The sequence below is a fragment of the Anopheles cruzii genome, chromosome 2 (assembly GCF_943734635.1).
Source record: "Anopheles cruzii chromosome 2, idAnoCruzAS_RS32_06, whole genome shotgun sequence".
NCBI lineage: Eukaryota > Metazoa > Arthropoda > Insecta > Diptera > Culicidae > Anopheles > Anopheles cruzii.
In genome coordinates, this window is record NC_069144.1 from 19,712,887 (window position 1) to 19,732,364 (window position 19,478).

Below are 19,478 nucleotides of genomic sequence, written 5' to 3' on the forward strand. Positions count from 1 at the left end.
GATTACCAAGGTATCAAAGGATGCCAGCCGAGGCTTAGCAAGAGCGGGATGGTTCCTGCGGTGTACAAAAAGTTCCCACACACAATAATGACGGTGACTGCGCCGTAAGCCGCAAACCACGGCGAAAGTCAAAACTTGTGGCACACCGGGGGAAAAAGATGTAAAGCCAAAAGAAAAATGGTGGCCACCGCGAAACGGGGACACAAAGCCGACCGGACTCATCAGCGGCATCAATGGCGCAGAACGGCTGTTTCGGCTCCTTGCTCCTAGGTTCCTGGAGAATGCGAAACTCCTTTCTTCTGGTTCACCTCTCGGCCGGCTCCGGAATGTGCGGCGGGGTACGGCGGGCATGTTTTCTTATCCCCGCCGGCCGCCTTTCTGCGCCATAAATCACTTCCTCTTGCCACTGCCCTGTGTCGGTGTTTTTCCGGCTTTTTTTTATTACGAGTGCCGCTTTTTATGTCCTTTCCTTTTTTGCCAGACACCGCTCACATTCCGAGCGTGTCATATTTCCATCAAAAGCACTCCACACGAGCTCACCTCACCAGCATAATCTCTCCCGGCCTAAGCCTTTTGGGGCGCCGGCAGGGCGATGGCCGGGCGTACGGAAAGACCATTAATAAGCTGAGCTTTTAGCATCTCCGCGCGCTGACGCTCGATGATGAAGGCGATGAGTTGACGAGTGTATCCTTCTCCTTGGTCGACTTCTATCCACGACGGGGATGGATGGAAATTTGTCACCCATTGAACGGTGCTACGATCGATCGTCTGCCTCGCTGGCCGGTTACACGAGCCGATTTTTTATACGGCAAGTTAGTTTTCTCTCCTCCTTTCAGAGGCAGTGCAGTGCCATCATGTGCATAAAACAACGGACATGATTGCGATGGCAAGTGAAACAACCCGCTTTTGATGGCGCTGCAACTGAACCGCCCGGTGCCGAGAAAGGCCGGCTGAGACGGAAGCGATTAATAATCTTCCGTCCGTTTATGAGCCACGCAATAAAACAACAAATTTTGAACATAAAAATGGTGACATAAAAATGTTGCTCATGTCTCTTGGCCGAAGTTTTTGGCCTGGTTTATGCTGAGATAACACTGTAAAATTGTTCATTTTTATGATTTACAATATAATGTAGCCGTGCTGATTCACATCATTCAATTTGTTACTGGTACGCTGAAGGCTTTCCACAAATCCATCTCCCTTTCTTTTTCGGAGCACTCAATAATTCAATTATATTGTTTGCAATGATAATATTTAAAAATGGTGGTAATATTTGGTAAGTGTAGTTTAAGTTGCAGATTCTCATCTCGTGCTTGAATACTTCTCCACTTTCAAAATAAGACCAGAAAGCTCGTATTAAAGAAGAAAAATCAACAAAAATATTGCATAACTTCTGGCGCCTAATACTCGAATCCGCCGATATCTGTTTACGTGCGCCTAAATGTAGGCATTCGATATTTGCCAATCCAATAAATGTGGTTCTTGTGGTTGTTTCGTATCTGCATTTAAAGGAAGCATCGTAATGCACTACACTAGCGTTGCGAATTTGCTCGCTGGAGTGTCGGTCATAGCCACAACCTCGTCACTATCAGGTTACCGGAACGGGAACCTGTGGTTTTCCTTCAGCGTGATGTTCCTGTTTTTTTCATAAAAGAAAACAAATTCGACCGCAAGCAAACAACAGTATCAGATCATGCATCAATAAGGAGAATCCAAGAATTGACTGTACCCGGTTGAAAGAATGAAATATAATCGTAATCGTAATCGTAGTGCTGTTATCTCCGCCGCATTACTACACCAGAGGCAGGTTGCTAGTATCAAGCCACTACGCACACTAGATCATCAGTCAGCTTCCCCACGATGGCGTTCGATCGCCGCCAACCAGTTACTGTTTAGATCGTGGCGACAGCGGTCGGTTGCAATGCTGCTCCGGGCGTTCCTGGTGATTCTTGGGCTGTTCGGGTGTAAGGAGATCCGTGCCGATTTGGATCCGGTTCGATCAGGGATAGATGAGGGTGCCCCAGAGCAGGCTCTAATGTCGAACGAGCGCGTATCGCTTGACGGTAGGTTGACGGGAACGGCGTGGCAACGCACACTGTCGGTAGCCTACTAAACCCACTGACCCCTTACAGACTGTCATTTGAGGTTCTTCCATCGCGGAGATCGAGGCTTAGTTGGGCCGGCTTTCGCAAAGCCCGCATTTCTCACCGAGTTCGCCCACATAGCGGCGATCGGGTGGAGCAGGGTCGATGGCCCCGAGGTCGATTGGAAATGTGGCGGATCGCTGATTTGGCCCAACTTTATCCTCACGGCAGCGCATTGCGCCGCTAACGATGAGTACAGTTGCCTTAAGGCTCAGTAAATCCGATCTTCAGTATAACCGTTCACGGACTTACAGTAACGTGGCACCGGACGTAGCCCGGATGGGGGACCTCAACCTGTACAGTGCCGAAGACGATGCCCACGCCCAGCAGCTTAAGATCGTCAGCGTCATCCGTCACCCGCAGCATCGCTTCAGTGGGAAGTACTACGACATCGCGCTGATGCAATTGGAGCGGAATGTCACGTAAGTGAAGCAGCAGAACCTAGCAGAACACGTCCGGACTTTTATCTTCCATCGTTTTTGCAGCATCCACGAGACAGTGGCTCCGGCGTGTCTGTGGCTTGACGATGAAGTGCGCTTCAAAGTGCTGGAATCTGCCGGCTGGGGTCAAACGGGATTCGGTGAGTGCTCAACTGACTGACGGCCCTGTCCCTGTCGAAACGTACCGATATCTGCTTCAATCTCCATCTACAACAGCTGAAGATCAAACACCGATCCTACTGAAGGTGACCCTGAATCCGCTTAGCAACAGTCAGTGCACCCACCATTACACATCCGGCGTTCGGGGGCTCCAAGCTGGACTCGATCGACACCACATCTGTGCGGGGGACACCAAAATGGACACCTGTTTGGTATGGTCTAAGAGCTGAACTAAAACGGAACGAACGTCAAGAATTCCACCCTTCTTGTAGGGTGATTCCGGGGGACCACTGCACGTGCGGCTTCTCCACAACCACAAAGTGAGCCCGTTCCTGGTGGGAGTCACGTCGTTCGGCAAGCCGTGCGGTCAGTCACACCCGGGCGTCTACACCCGAGTGGCGTCGTTCCGCAGCTGGATACTGGAGACGCTCCGGGCAAACGGGGCACCGGAAGCGACCGATCAACAGTTCGAGCCGTACGCGTGCGCCCTACGGTACGTCCACATCCGGCAGCTGGAAAACTCGCGAGTCGTGGCCAACGAGTCGGGTGTGTTCGAAACGTTTGATGTACTGCGGCGGTACATAGGGCGCGACTTCTTCTCCGAAGTTGCCCAGCTCCGATGGTCCCGGGACGAGAGCAAACGAAACTGTATGGGTAGCATTATTGATCACGATACGATCGTCACGCTCGGGGACTGTGCCCTGCACGGCGGGTAAGTAGGGTTGGCGAGAAGAAGCCCCCCAAGAAGTCGAGGATCACGAGTTGAGCTTTCTTCAGAGTTCACCCCTCGCAAGTTATGTATCGCGTCCGTAACTACTTCGAGGAGGACGATTTCAAGGAGCAACTGTTTGACGTGTCCGAGGTCCACGTGCATCCCAACCACACCCGGGGCTCCTACTACGACAACATTGCCGTGGTGAAGGTAAACGGCACGTTTCCGGTGCTGCCGGCCTGCATCTGGAACATGCAGACGCTGCCAGCCGAAGAGCTGGAACTGTTCACCGTCGGTCGGCGCGATCTTAACGTCTACCAGTACGAGTCCACCACAAGCTACGGTACGAAGCGAAGATACACGAAGCGTTGGAAATTGGTCATTCTCCGTTCTTCTGTCTCCCCCTGTGCAGATTCCCGTCGAATAGCCTTAACACCGCGAGCGTTTGCCTTCGATAACGCTAACTGTACCTTGGCCGAGCAATACCGTCGCCAGCTGCCCGTAGGGCTCCAGGATGAGCATCTGTGCTTCGGTAACGATCCCTTTCTGGTCCCGGAAGTGTGTGAGCTAACCCAGGGTGGTCCCCTGCAACGATCGGTCTTTCGCATGGATCGTCACTTCAAGCACGTGTACGGGGTGAGCTTGTTCGGGCAGGACTGTGGTTTCGGTGAGCCGGCCGTAGCCGTACGGCTTCACCCTCACCTCGGCTGGCTAGAGTCCGTACTGCTGCGGAACGGGCGATCCACCGATCGCGAACCGAGCCCGGACACCATACTGTTCATCAACACCGACCTGGAGCTGTTCGATCGGTGCGACTTTAAGGATGGCACCGTGGGGCTCTGCATCCCGGCGAGCCGTTGCCGAGGAGTGTACGATCGGATGCTGCGCAACGAGGAGCTTATATTTTGCAGCAATGGCACGGTTGTGTGCTGTGCGCCGGCGAACGTCATGGACGACGAGGATCTACGGGACGGTGTGGAGGAGATTGTCAACTGCGAGAACAACTACGGCAAGCTGCGGCAGGATCTGGCTAGAGTCCCTAGCGGAAGTCCTCGCCCAAAGACACACATCGTAAGCACTAGTAACGGCGCCCAACTGGCCATTCTTCTAAGATCCTACTTTTGATGCTCTCGAAAGGCGGAGATCGCTGCGAAAAACCAGACGAGCGGTGCCATGGAGATAATCTGCTTGGGCTATCTCATCACAACCGGCCACGTGCTGACGACGGCAGTTTGCGTGACCGCGGCGGACCCCGAGCCCACCCTGGTGCGGTTGGGTTTCATTTTCGCCCAGAAAAACGGGGACTCTTCGGCACAAACATCGATCGAGCGTATCACGGTCCATCCCCAGTACAGACCGCGGACGAAGGGGGGCAACAATATTGCGCTCCTCAAGCTGACCGACTACATTCGACCCACGAGCGCCGTCTTTCCCGGGTGCTTGTGGAGAAACGGCACGCACACCCCGCTGACGGCGACTCTGTTCTCCGTTGGTAAGTCAAGTCGCTCGTCAAGTCGGACCGGAATTAAACACGATCTTCTTTTCGCTCACTTTCAGATGGTTTCAACGTCAAGGAGGAGACCGTGCACCCTCAGTACGCCACTGACTGCGAGCGTAGCCTGCGCGATCCACTGCACGCCGGCGAACTGTGCATGGTAAACCCTCCCGAGGGGTCCCCCTCATGTGGAGGTCTAATATCTTGGTACCGGAACATGACCGGCGGGACAACCGAGTCGCCGTATTTGGTCGAGTATTTGGTTGGCCTTCGGAGTCCCGACGAATGCAACGAAAATGGCCACGTTGTCGCCACCCGCATTTCGGATTATCTGAGGTGGATACTCGATCTGGTATGAACTGTTGGCCCAAAACTGTTGGCTGAAACATATACACCCGTGTGCCGATCTGAAGCGGTGACCTTGAAACGCTTCGAAGGAGCAGCGATTGTGACTGCCAACGCAAACAACCCTATCAAGTGGCAAATCTGGACTCGTTCAATAAAACAATCCAATATGGAAACCCCCTTCAAACCGAAGGCTGTCCCGGTTGCTCAGCTTGCGTCTTGCGTCTTGCGTCTATACTCAGCTAGGCTGTTTAATAAGTTTTGAGTTTCGATAGGAAAACCACAGTTTTGTGGTTTGCACACTTTAAATACACTTTATTTTTTCACTATGGTCTCCCTGAACATCAATACACTTGTTTCAACGAGATTCTAATCTATAAATTCCCTCCCTAAAGCGAGAATCGACAAGGGCTCCAAAATACACTTCCACAGATGTTATGACGTCATCGTTTGATGAAAAACGCTTTTCACGCATGCATTTTTTTTGGGTCTGGAAACAGATGGAAGTCGCTAGGGGCCAAATCTGGTGAATACGGTGAATGCTTCAACAATTTGAACTATAATACGTAGATTTTTGCCATTGTTAAAACGCTCTTGTGACAAGGTGCATTGTTCTGAAGAAAAAGGATGTTTTTCTACTTCAAACCCGGTCCTTTTTCACGAATTTCCTCTTTTTTAGTTGGTCCAAAATGTTACAACGATAATCGAATTTTATTGTTTTACAAGTTTGTCAAGTAATCTACTAGCAAAATTCCATTCCATTCCCAAAAAAACTGATGCTAACATCTTTTTGGGCGATTTCTTGACACGAACTCGTATCAGAGCCAAAAAAAACAGGTCCACACCACTCTTTCCATAGAGATGAGTCGATGCACAAATTCCACTTCATGCTTTCGAAACAGCTCTAAATGTTGTCCTGAAAGTTTTAGGGCTTGTAGTAAATTTATTTTAGCCATTTGACGATTTTCCAATATGATGCCCCGTATTTTTCTTACGATTTAAGGTGTTGCTACTGTTTTTGGACGTCCTTGACGTAGATCGTCTTCAAGGTTTGTACGATCACGTTTAAATTCAGCAACCCATCTTTCCACTGTACCAATTGAAGGCGAAGAGTCGTTATACATTTCCAATATTCATCAATAAAATGCCTTTGCTTTTAAACCTTCCAAAAACAAATTCAATCATTGCACGATATTTGATTTTTTCCATTGTAAAAAAATACTATGACACGTTGCTGCTAAACGGCTTGTAAACAAAGAATGAACTTCACACATGAATGAACAAATGAAACGAATGTAACAAAATCAATTTAGGCTAGTAGCAGCGCCCTATGTTATTGAAGCGCAAAACTTATTGAACAACCCAGTGCTTGTTTGCCAATGTAACCACGACATCGCAATCAATCGGAACTCCCGAGATCAATGACGCGGGGTGTTTGTAAATAAAATTCGCATATCTCCGGTTACGATCATCCCCGCCCGTACACAGCTCGACCGCTCTACTCAGCATAATCTGCACGCAATCGTTAGAACCCCCACCGTCGGTAGCCTTCTCGGTGCAGTTCGTAAGCGAACCGGTCCCAGGGTTCCGGCGTGAGAATGCAAATAGGAAAGATGCACCCCGAACCCCGGTGATGGCCGTGAGTTCGCGATCAGTTCTCGCGCGAGCGTGGGGCAGTGATAATGGCCCTCCGGTCAGTGCTGATTGCCGTGACGTTGTTCGCAAAATGTAAGTGAGCGGGAGCTTGCCGGCTAGCGGCTGAACGGCCCCTTTCGTTACCTCGTCTGAATCGAATTGCAGGTTCGGCGGTACTGTATCCGGTTCGTCCGAATTTACCCGAAGATGCGGAGGGCATGATGATGCCGGACGATCGGATAGCGATAGACGGTAAGTGAGCACCGGGAGGTAGGTCACGGCATGGTAAAGCGCTCTCTCTCTCTCTCTCTCTCGTTCTCTGACAGACTGTCACATGCGGTACTTCAAGTACGGAGGTCAAGGAGTGGTCGCTCCGGCCTACGGGCAGCCGGCCCTGTTGCGTGAGTTCGCCCACATCGCGGCCATCGGTTGGACGCGGGCCGACGGTACGGTGGACTGGAACTGCGGTGGCTCGTTGATCTGGGAAAACTGGGTGCTGACGGCGGCGCACTGTGTCGCCGATGATGAGTGAGTGCAGCCAGTCTTAGGCATCCGGGCCATCAGTGTCCTGATACCGTCTGATCTGTCCTGACTTTCGCAGAGACATCGCCCCGGACGTGGCCCGGTTCGGTGACCTGAACATCTACAGCAACGAGGACGATCAGTACGCGCAGCAGCTTAAGATCGTCGACATCATCCGGCACACGCAGCACCGGTTTAGCGCCAAATACTACGACGTGGCGCTGCTGAAGCTCGAAAAGAACATCACGTAAGTGCGGAAAGCCCTTGGTAAAACCCTTGGTTCAAGTAACGGCCTCTCTCGATCCTCCATTCGCAGCGTCCACGAGACGGTGGCTCCGACGTGCCTGTGGCTCGACGATGAGGTGCGCTTCCCGAAGCTCTGGGCAGCCGGCTGGGGTAGAACCGGTTTCGGTAGGTAACCCTCGACGTGCCGCGGGGAGTAACGCAACTGAGCGCGACGCTTCGTTGCAGGTGAGGACAAGACAAAGGTGCTACTGAAAGTAGCGCTCACCCCGATGACTAATCGCGACTGCTCCCGGTACTACACCACTGCCGAGCGCGGGCTGCGCAACGGTCTCCACGCGCACCACTTGTGCGCGAGCGACGAGAAAATGGACACCTGTCCGGTAAGTGTGCGTTTGGTATCTGGGTGATCCTTTCTAGAGGAAGATGGGGCGCAAAATATCGATTGTGACAGTCGCTGTACGTCTCGTAGCGTCGTCCTGTTGTCGACCAAATTCTCAACTGGGTGCATTGGCTTCTCTTGCACGACGTGTGGGTTTTTCGAGCCCCAAAAACATAACCACCGAAGAGGAAATGAGCTTTCCAAATTTCGTACAATTTGAGTTGAAGACTCACCAGTTCGGAAATAAGTTTCTGATATTTCGGAACTTTCGGCGGGCGTCCTATTTTGTAAATGTCACAGGTTTTACTAAATGTTTACTGTTAATGTTAATGTCCAATGAATGAAGTTTGACGTTTTAAAAGTTAAATTATAGGTAGTTCAAAATTCAAACTCTACCAGGCCTAAAAATCGAAAATCGAGAAGCATGTTTATTGCATTGAGATAAAAACTCTATTTTATTCGAAGTATTTGCCATGCATTGCATTATGCATTTATCCCTTCTCTCTGCTACTTCTTGGCTGCCGCGCCGTCTCGTCTTTGGAAGCAAACCAATATGTCATCCATTTCGACTTCTTCGTAGGAATCGAAGTGCTGCTTAGCAGTTCCCAGCCAAGTGCTTTGATTGTATCCTGAACCTGTTTTGCTTTATGTCCGCAGGCGCATTGTTATGTCTTTTGGCCCATTCTGGTCGTTTTTGGCCCATTCAGTGCATGGTTCAAATTGATCATTTGATGTCAGTAGCGAACTGTATTAATGGTTTCACCAGGTTTTAGAAGCTTGTGATCCACCACACCTTGCTGGTCCCATCAGACACAAGGCGTTGTAGGTTTGCCGAATCGATGTGGGTTGGAATCTGTCGAAATTGATGGTTTTCCCGGAGTGACCCATGATTTTTTCTTTTTAGGATTCTCACAATGAATCCACATTCCATCTCCAATCACAATCTGATGGAGAAATAATTTCCTTTTGTACCTAGAGAGCAGAATTTGACATTCAGTTTTTCGTTTTTTACTGCTGCCGTACGTTCAGTCCATTTTCGAATCTTCTGGATATTTCCCAGGGCCTTTAAACGTAAAGATATATTGTGTTGGGGCACATTTAGCTGATCCGCGAGTTGTTGCGTTTCCGTGTCATTTTCGTTCAAAAGTTCTTGTAGTTCAGCGCCCTCGAACCATTTTGGAGTCCTCCGACGCTCCTCGTTGAACCACTCAAAGCACTCCGATCTTCCAAAAGCATGATCACTGTGGCAGTTTTATTGACCGGAGATAGCAGAAAAGCAATGATGTACGTAAAATTTTATTTGAAAGAACAAAAGTGGGTAACGCCTTCAAACATAAGTTGCCGACTAAAACATGATTCGTTTTACGTTGAAATCCTTTGACGGATGTCAAAACAAGGCAGTATTGCCAAAAGAAGCATAATCAGGGAGAACAAATCGACAGCTAGAGCCATCTGTTTACACAATCCGGTTTTCGACTGCTAGTCCTGGTAGATGGATCACCCTGTACTACTACTACTACAGCTTTGACACCCCATCTGCTCCGTAGGGTGACTCAGGCGGACCGCTACACGTGAAGCTGTTGCACAACGCCAAGATGAGCCCGTTCCTGGTGGGCGTTACGTCGTTCGGTAAGCCGTGCGGTCAGGCGAATCCGGGCGTCTACGCCCGGGTATCGCAGTTCGGCGACTGGATCATGGAGACGCTGCGGAAGGACGATCGGTTCATCACGCCGGACCTGTTCGAGCCGTGGTCCTGCGCGCTGCGCTACGTGCATGTGCGCGAGTACGAGGACGATGTGGTTGTTTCGAGGCAAAACAACTACGAAACGTACAACTCCGATAATGCTCACTTGACGACCGGCGAAAGTCGTCACCGGGTGACCATTCGGTGGCCCACTACCCTGCTGCCGGCCCGCACCAACTGCTCCGGCGTACTGTTCGAGCCGAACGCCGTGGTGACGCTGGCCGACTGTGCCACCCACATGGGGTAAGGTGTGGGATTGAAGTTTTGGGTTGCGCCAAGTGACCTGTGTTTTTCCCCTCCCCACCCAGTGCCAGCCCCTCGAGAGTCATCCTGTCGAACAACCGGTACCTGGAGGTCAAGGAAACGGTGGTGCATCCGAGCTACCGGCGCACGGGCGACACGTACTACAACAACATTGCCGTGCTGAAGCTGGTGGCAGATGCCTCCTTTCCACCCGCCTGTGGCTGGTACAAGGACACTCTGCCGGACCCACAGTTCGAGGTGATCGGTGTGGGCCGAGCCGATCTGACACCCTACAACCGCGACCATCCGGTGAAGGAATTGGGTAACGACATCCGTGGTCGTATATGCTACAATAACTGCAACTCCTGTCGTTTCAGATCCCCGACAGATCTCGCTGTCACCGCGGGCAACCCATCAGCCCAACGCCGAGTGCCAATTGGCTGAGCAGTACCGGGCGCAGCTCACCCGGGGCCTTCAGCCGGAGCACCTATGCTTCTCGAACGTCCCATTCGTTGTCCCGGGAACGTGTCAGCAGCGTCCGGGCGGACCGATCGAACGGGAAATATGGCGATTCGAGCGGTACTTCAACTACATCTACGGAATCAACCTGTTCGGCCGTGACTGTGGCTTCGGCGAACCGGCCGTAGCGGTACGGTTGAGTGGACACCAAGCGTGGCTCGAGTCGGTCCTGCTGCCAAACGTCCGCCAACAACCGACGTCGGCCACAGCGAGTCACCAAAGCACCGACTCCGTGGTGTTCATCAACCCAGACCTACACCTGTCCGATCGCTGCGGGTATGCTGGCGGCGGGGAAGGTGTGTGTGTGGAGCATAGCCGATGTCCCGGTATCCGGCAGCGCATTCAGCAAAACCAGCCAGTGATCTTTTGCTCGAGCGGATCTGTTGTGTGTTGCCCGAGCGAAGATCTCCAGCCAGCGGCCAACAACGACGACGGGATCACGAAGGAGCTGGACGAGTGCGAACAGCGCTACCAGCACCTTCGCCGAGAGCGGCAGCAAAAGTGGCGAGGGTTCCAGCCACTCGAAAATCGACTGTCCCATGTGGTGAGTGTAGTGATTTTGGCGTACCGTTTGTTACAAGCGACACTAATCGACACTTTCCCCGCGGAAAAAGGCCGAGGTCGGATGGGAAAACGGGCAGCAGATAGAGTTCCACTGTAGCGCCTATCTGATCAGCACGCAGGGCGTCGTGACGGCCGCCTCGTGTCTGCTGAAGCAAAAGGTAGAGCCATCGATCGTACGGCTGGGAGGCGTGTGGGCTCACGGGAAGTCGGACATCGCCATCGTCAGGATCGGGCGGCTCGAGATTCACCCGGAGTTCAACGAAACGTCGTTCGAGAATAACATCGCCCTGCTGAAGCTGACCGCACCGATCACTCCGTCCGTCACCATGTTTCCGGGGTGCGTTTGGCAGAATAAGACGCATACCCCGGTTGAGCTGGGTATCGTCGGTAGAGGTAAGCCGAAGGCGAAACGACTTCCCGGCGGCGACTCGTTCATTCGTTCCTTCCCATCTCTTCCCCCCATCGCAGGTAGACTCGAACCGATCTATCCGACGTACCGGAGTGACTGCAACGATCAGTTCGTGAATCCTTTTCCGATACCGCAAGTGACTTGCATGTCACCCGGAGCCGGTGAGCACTGCTACGCTGCTGGCGCCCCGATCGTTTGGCAGAAGAAGGCTGAAACTAACCTGTTCACCGAATATCTGGTGAACGTGTACAGCCACGGGCGGTGTAATGCGACCGCTCCGCGCATAGTGCACCGTATGGCGGTGTACGTTGATTGGTTCAAAGAAGTTCTCAAGTAACAGGAACGTGTAAGCTTCGACTCAATCGAGCTTCGAACGACCACCACACCGGATAATTGTCAGCTATTTGGGTTGAAATACAACATCAATTTCTGGATCGGAGGACTTGGCGTGAAGCAGCAGTTTTTTACCAGAGAAAACACTACAAACATTAGTGGTTAGATTTACCTGAGAGTGACCACTATTCCTACCACAAGAAGATCCAGCCTAAGATTAGCAACGATCGTAATTTCGGCTCCACATTGTGTACCCTCAGGCGGTTTATAAATACATTTCGCAGTTTCAAAAACAAACCTAGGAAAAATGAATGACAAATTGAGTTTCTAATGAAATATTTTTTTAACATACAATTTGTACTTTGCCATTATCCGCGAAATACAATATCGTGGCACCCTCGGGATCTACGGCAATAATTTTCAATGACTTTTTTGCACAACATTTTGATTTGGAACTTGTTTGTGATTCCGATATGGACAAATGATTTTATTTCTAAATATGCACCGCTGTCACCAACATCTGTGTTAAGTTATACGTCAAGATACTACTTAATGCTTGCGATACGGCTCCTTTTGTAAATAGTTAAAAATAAATTCTTCGTTTGCCATAATGTCTGAAACTAGTCAAACACGCATTTCCATTAAATTGTTTGTGCGCAATGAAATTTCTGCTACCAAAACAGTTGAAAATGTTTCATAAAACTTTGCATCACATGTTCATGATCATTGCTTCACAAAATCGACCCATATCGTTCCGCAACCTCCTAAACTCTAAACTATTGACTATTCTAAACTACCATAGACGAGATAGAAACCGAAAGGAAGAACGGATTGAAGGTTGTACCGGAAGAAGACTTTACGGCATATTTTAGAAATGGAAATAGCTGAAAATAACGTTGGCACAAGTTTATTGGTTCCGGGAGGACTACTTTGAAGGGCATGAAATGAATTTAAAAGAACAAATAAAGAGGTTTTGAGTTTGTTGCCCACAGTTGGCCACCGAACTAAACGTAGCAATGAATGGACACATTGTGAACAAACGTCATACGCATGTATAACTTACTCTTCAATACAGATTTCTCGAAATGTAGAGCGTGTCGTTAGACATTTTCACCACGTTTTAAAAATAAAAAAGAGCCTATTATATGTAAAGATGGATAGAAGATAAAATAAACTATTGGTACTATTGATTAGTATTATTGATATTACCGAATCTCTCACATTACAATTCAATCTGACATTAAAAGTACGTACAATACGTAATGCAGTTAGAACAAACGCCTGTATGTTACAGGAACGGTAGCCTCTCTTTAGTCATATTTCAGCATTCGCATGGCTGTGACACTGTCACCCTTAGGGCTGGCTACTGGTAACAAGCTGCTTCGTGAGCCATTCAATTAATTACATTCAAAGGATAATCCGCGAGTGGCCTCCGATGGAGATCCTAGCCACATCTGGTACTCCTATTTTCGTTCACCACAAAACCTGTGCACCATAACGGTACGGTCCATCCGCCTGGCTTAGTACATCGCCCGCCAGCCATTTGAGATAAACAACCTTACAGTAGCAGCACCAGCACGTCGACCGGCGAGAGAGAGAGAGTAAAAAAGGACGGCCCAACGGTATAACTTCTCATCACCGGTCTCGACGGCGCCGGCCCGTCTGCGAAGATGTACAGAGGTTCGTGTCAAGATTCACTTCCCTTTCGGAAATGATCCCTTCGGCCCCGTACCGGGTACGAGCGTTCTACCGGGCCGGGAGCGCGCACACATCAGAAGCCCATCCGGCCCGGTTCGTTGGTGGCGTTCATCATCATCATCCGCTTCTGCTTCACCGTTCCGAACCACCCAACGGAAACCAGCAGCCTGCCGCCTGGAGACCGGAAAACCCAGCACCAGCGTCACCAGCATCCGGTCCGGCTTTCGGCCCTTTTTCCGGCCCACATGAGCGTGATGAGCTTTTCATCGCTCGCCGCTGCGGCGAGCGTGGCAAGGCCGTATCGAGACCGGATAGTTTCGCGAAATTGGTTGGCGAAAATTTTGAAACCCGCGCGCGACCGCTTCCGGCATGCTGCGCGGGTTGGCGGCTAGCGAACGGGCCACGGCTACGGCTAACTAGCGAAGCGGATCAAGAAAATGATCTTGATGAGTGGTATGTTTCAGTTTCTTTCACCAGAAACTCTCTCTCGCTCTCTGACCGGAGTCTTCCGGATTGGAAGGGCCCTCTCGTTTATTGGCCAGTTTTCTTTTTTCCCGTGCCCATCAGCAATCAACGACACGGTGTGGCTATTACCCGCAGCGATGCTGTACAATTTGTGCCCCGGGGACGTCTGGCCGGAACGAAATTGGGTCGCCGGTCCCGTCGGGGATATTAGTTTCGTTCGATTTCATTCTCAAAAACCTTTCGGCCCGAACGGTGAAAAATGGCAAGGTGAGCAGAGCTCCTGCTGCTGCTGCTGCTGCTAGTGGCTGCCCCTTTGGCTGTTGATGAGCTTTTAAATTCCGACACCCAAGAAAGCGCCGAGCCGTGACCTTGAGGAGGTTTTTATTTCGCCGTTCCCGAGCCCCATTGGAGCCTTCGATAAGGATCTTCGGAAACGCGGAACGCTGTTTTGTGATGTAGGGTGAGAGAGAGAGAGGAAGAAAGAGATCGCATCATTAGCAGCGACGGAAAAGCCATCCACAGTCGAGCATAGAGAGAGAAAGTAGGCGGAATGAGACGCCAGCGTCTGTGAAAGGCGACGGGCCGGAGTGGCCACGTTGCACCGTCATTTCGAAGGCTTCAAAATTTTGCGCGAAATACGTGGAATCTTCCCGCAACTGGCGGTGGTGGAAGCTGCGCCTGGCCAAGTCAAACCAAAACAGCGTGGAGGGCTTCCAGTAACGTGGGCCATTAAAAAGCCATCATTCAAAAGCGCCAATTGCTGATTGCAATTGAGACCTGCGGAGCTTTGGGCTGGTGCCATTACTTTGAAATACAAGCACTTTACAGCGAAGCGTTCTCCCAGAAGTTCTACATGTGGCCTTGAGCTGCAGCATATCGTGGCTCTACGAACATTCATACGATAATAGATTGTAGATTGAGTTACTAATCTGGGCCATAGCAGCTCACACTAGAACTCACAAACTGCTTTCGATTTTACTTTATTAAATTCAATTGCCGATCAGTAAGGCCTTAACATTTTGCAAAATTATTTTTAATCACAGTATATTATAAATTAAATTGTACATTTCTTTTTTTCTGATTGTACTAATTCTGATTATTTCATCGAATTTTACAAAATTATTTAGTTACTTCACTCATCTCATAAATCTCATTTTCTTTTTTTTCCATTTGACTTGAAGCAAATTTTCCACACGTACTCCACTAGAACCGAAGGCTGCGAAGGCTTAGTAAAATCTAATTTCCACAAATTAACTACTACTCGTGAGCCACGCTCCTGTCTTCCTTACGCACACTGCTTCACTATTCTTCCACACGAAAACGAGCGAACGGAAATCTCTTCTTTTACGCGTAACGTTCACGATCTGCACGGAAATCACGGTGGTAATGGGAACGTTCCCCGGTAGAACCTAATCATGGCACAGCTTAGGCGCACATCATAAGCGTCACCGTCAAAACAAGGACGCCACTTTCCGGGCTCCGCGCTGGGATTTGTTGATTCAATAATTTCCATCAGCATCGGCATCGAGATCCTCGCAAGCTCGAGGACTCCGACGACGATGATGCCAAAATGAACTCCTCTGCCTCTGGGTATCGATCGGCGGAAGGCACGTCGGCTGTAAATGGCCGACATGACGGCCGCCAGGACGAGATTACGGTCCGGCGTGTTTTTGTCAATCAGAACGCCAGCAAGAACGGAGACGCGCCAGCTGTCACCGTTTGGTGCGATTTGACGCAGCCAAATCTGTACGACACTTTTTGTTCTCTCTAAATTAATAGTTCATTTAGCTCATCTCTCGGGCACCACGAACGAAAGGACGTGCCGTGCCGATTCCTCTCGGCCCTTCGGCCTGCCGATGTTTGCGTGTTGACAAATGCTGTTAATAAATCACCGGGCAATTGGATCGTTAACGATGTTTTAAGAATTTGCTGAATCCGCCAATCAACAGACCGATCGCTGCTCGCAGCTATCGTCATTGCGGAGGAGGCCGTAGAAAGCGCTAGTTGGAGTGCCGTATTGGAAAGGTGATTAATTGGAGATGGGTTGATTAGTAACAAATGAACACTTTTTACAGTTTAATATTAATATTAGAAACAGATTACTTTGACAAAATACTGATTCAAAATGTCATTTAAGTTAAAGCATAAAAAGAGAACCCGAACAAAAAGCTGTCAAAATTGTAATTTGTAAAACCCAACGCCTGACAATGATCCAGGATTGTACATTCTAGGACTTTCACCAAACAGTAATTAAAAAAACGGCAAAATACCAACCACTAATTCATTTCAAAATCCTGTACGCAATTACTGCACCACGTGCAGCCAATCACCAGAACATTGTGAAGCAAAGCCCCATAATTTACTTTATATCGCACGCTCTATTGTCTTGCAGGGGGTGACAATGCTAAAATTGAACTGTCACACTCTGCGTGAATCGCGACCGACCGACAAGACAACGGTACAAACGTGTTGCTATTTGGCATCAAGGCTCGTGTCGGGTGCTGAAAATGTTTGGGTTCAGCAATGTCCCAACAGCCGGCGATGCTCGTGGTTAGCATTGCTAAAGCCCCGTCCGCATTTATTTTCATTTTCCAGAGGGCGTTTCCACAAATTCTTCGAGCACGTTGTCAAAATAATATTACTTTATGTGAACCGAACCACAGATTTTGAACAAATATTTTAAATAGGAAACACATTAAGTATTGTGTTGCTGCCTTTTTTTCGGGTTTATTTTACTGCGTATTGGCGTAAACCTTTTTCTTTAATTTATTTCAAAGAAAATATACGTCATCACGCAAAAGTCCTGCACGGCCAATTAATACAAACACACACCCATGTGACACCCACTGGCCATTGAAAAGCGAAACGGTTTCGTCTCTTTAACATCTCTCCGTCTCTCTCTTGCGTATTTTTCACCTTCGCGTAACGAAGATGAATCGCAAAAAATATTGCCTTTCGCCGGAATTGTTGACTTCAATTTCGCCAACAACCAAACGTTGGGCGCACAATATTGGTGTGTTCCTTTTTTTATAATCCTGTCGCCTCTTCCGTTAGCGTGTAAATCCGCATACAGATGTAATCGAGTTAGTGACAGGATACCCACCGACTCGCAGCGCGGGGTACTGCGGACTGCGTTTGTTGCGACATTTTGGTCGTGGTTTGATGCAAACAAAACAACGTCAGCCATGTTTTTGGGTTCCTTCGGGACGCTGCGGTCGGTCGTAGGTGTCCAAAGGGGAGGCACAAATATGTTGTGACCGATGGTGACGCTGATTGGGTTCTTGTACGAAACCAGGGTAAGGGTGCGATTGACCCACGGGCAGCCACGGACTGTGGTTAATCAAGGTTTACTAGGACAGTGCACTTATTTGTGTAAAAGAGCGCCATTATACGCTGTCCGATTCGAGTGCGTTTGACAAAGGCGTAAAAATGACGACAAAGGGCATACTAATCAAAACAAAGCATTCTCAAAACTTTTAACTCAAACTAAACGTTAGCTAAAATAATGTTTTTTTTTTAAATTGGATGTCTATTTCTGTTGATACAACTTACCGTTCAAGCGAGCAATCAAATTTCCTTCAACGTGTGACTTTCGTGGGCTGGCCAATGTCACTAAACGATGGGCAAACTGTACAAATGAAAAAATATTATGCGTTGTTTAGAAAAATGTTCGAAATTACGCAAACGATTTTCCGAAAATCTTATTTAAGTGACAGTTTAACAATTATTTGAAAGATTAATAACAAGCTTCATTAAAAATCTAAAACTCAATTCTCGAATAGCGAATAAATCAAGAATCAAATAAAATGGTCCTTCGAAAAACAATAGAAAAACTCAAATGATTATAACTCAATCGGAAGCGGATACCGTACTGCACCAAGTGCCTATTCCAAATAGGTCTTGATTAATAACCTCTGTTATTATACTTCAAGTCATTACTCGCTTAAAGCCATTGCCCTAAATAAAACTGAGCTCTCGAAACAGGTTTTAGCTGAAACACCGTTGTCGGTCCGCAACTGCTCGAACTGTTATTAAATGGAAGCGAGCCGCATATAAATTTTCCAAATCTTTTCTTCATTTTCGTACCCCGAGCCAGCGTAAACGATGGCTCCGCAGTTTTCCACGAACCGTGCTTCAAAAGAAATTTAATTTGAGCTACAATCGAATGAAACAAAGAAATTGTTCGGAACGATGAGCGGTAAGCACAGGCGAAAGACTTTGTTTTCGGCGGGTCGTAAATTTAAAAACAACGGGCAAAAGTTTTCACTAAACAAGGTGATTGGAAAATGGAAATGAAAAAACGAGTGATGTGTGCGAGTTTCCCCTTCGCGGAGGAAAGATAAATGAAAGCGGTACGGAACCGTTCGGACGCACAACACGGCGTACTTCCGTTTCCACTGCTTAAAGGGTTTCGATAAAACTCGCAAAGCAAAAGTTTTCTCTGCGACCCGATTCGATGCTTTAATTCGCGGCAGAAACCGTGCACAAAACCGCCGCCGTTCGAATTAGAGGATTCCGATTGAAAACACATTTTAAGGATATGTAATTAAATGTGTGTGTGTACCGGGTGTCGGTCGGTGGTTCACCACACATACCCATACTCGAATACACACAAACTGTACGCACTTTTCTTGCATACCACTGAAAACCATAACCAAACTATTGGTTCGGGCCGAGCAATAGTCGAGAGGCGTGTGGCGACCTTTTCGAAGAGCAACCAGCACCCGGGTCGCTAATGGCGCAATAGGCTGGTGGTTGCTGTGGCTAATAAAGGCTCCTGAGCTGCGGAAATGCGGTTTACAGACTCGAACGCACCATTGCCACAGATTGTGCGTAGATAAAATTTTATCCCATTAAATGATCGATTTCAATGAAACATCGCGACGCACGGAAAAGCGTAATAAAATGTCATTTTACACATATGTTGTATTTCATGAAATCTAGAAAAAAAATGCAACAGCTTTAGAATATCTTTTAAAGAGATAATAAGAATAAATTATATTGTAGTAGATGCGAAACAAGAAAGAAACCATTCTTCAAACATCGTCAAAAACCAGTACAATCTAAACTATAAAAACATAAACAAAACCATAACCTGACATGCTTACGTGAATTTTTAGACGACCAACAAATAATGTCAACGATCTATTTCAGGGGAGTGAATAAAAATAGCCCAACAGCACCGTTGAATCCGGGTAACCCTCCGACCACACCCGATAAGGAAGTGGAGTATTCAAAACATGTTTCCACTGTCCACATGGCTGACACAATAAACACTCGCAACAACACCAATCCGGAGGCCACCAGCAATGTGATGCATAAACCGGTGGTTTATTGAAAAGATTGAAGAAGGTTTCTTATTTTTAGCCCCACAATCCCAATAGGCCGCAATAGACCCCAGGTACAGAGAGCAAAGGACTGCTGGA

At 48.7% G+C, this 19,478-nt stretch overlaps 2 protein-coding genes across 2 annotated transcripts; both read left to right on the forward strand.

Moving 5' to 3' along the window:
• The first annotated feature begins 1,904 nt into the window (after positions 1-1,904).
• Positions 1,905-5,584, forward strand: LOC128269258 (transmembrane protease serine 9-like). The gene is made up of 10 exons (XM_053006667.1): positions 1,905-2,063; positions 2,133-2,337; positions 2,399-2,566; positions 2,630-2,724; positions 2,801-2,955; positions 3,016-3,455; positions 3,521-3,798; positions 3,868-4,526; positions 4,593-4,947; positions 5,013-5,584. The coding sequence occupies exons 1-10, from the start codon at positions 1,922-1,924 to the stop codon at positions 5,306-5,308; spliced, it is 2,793 nt and encodes a 930-aa protein (XP_052862627.1). The 5' UTR covers positions 1,905-1,921; the 3' UTR covers positions 5,309-5,584.
• A 1,363-nt stretch (positions 5,585-6,947) lies between these two features.
• On the forward strand, positions 6,948-13,047 carry LOC128269190 (uncharacterized). Its single transcript, XM_053006584.1, has 11 exons — positions 6,948-7,023; positions 7,096-7,182; positions 7,257-7,458; positions 7,532-7,699; positions 7,769-7,863; positions 7,924-8,078; positions 9,625-10,064; positions 10,130-10,386; positions 10,442-11,127; positions 11,198-11,540; positions 11,616-13,047. The coding sequence occupies exons 1-11, from the start codon at positions 6,978-6,980 to the stop codon at positions 11,891-11,893; spliced, it is 2,757 nt and encodes a 918-aa protein (XP_052862544.1). The 5' UTR covers positions 6,948-6,977; the 3' UTR covers positions 11,894-13,047.
• The last annotated feature ends 6,431 nt before the right edge of the window (positions 13,048-19,478 follow it).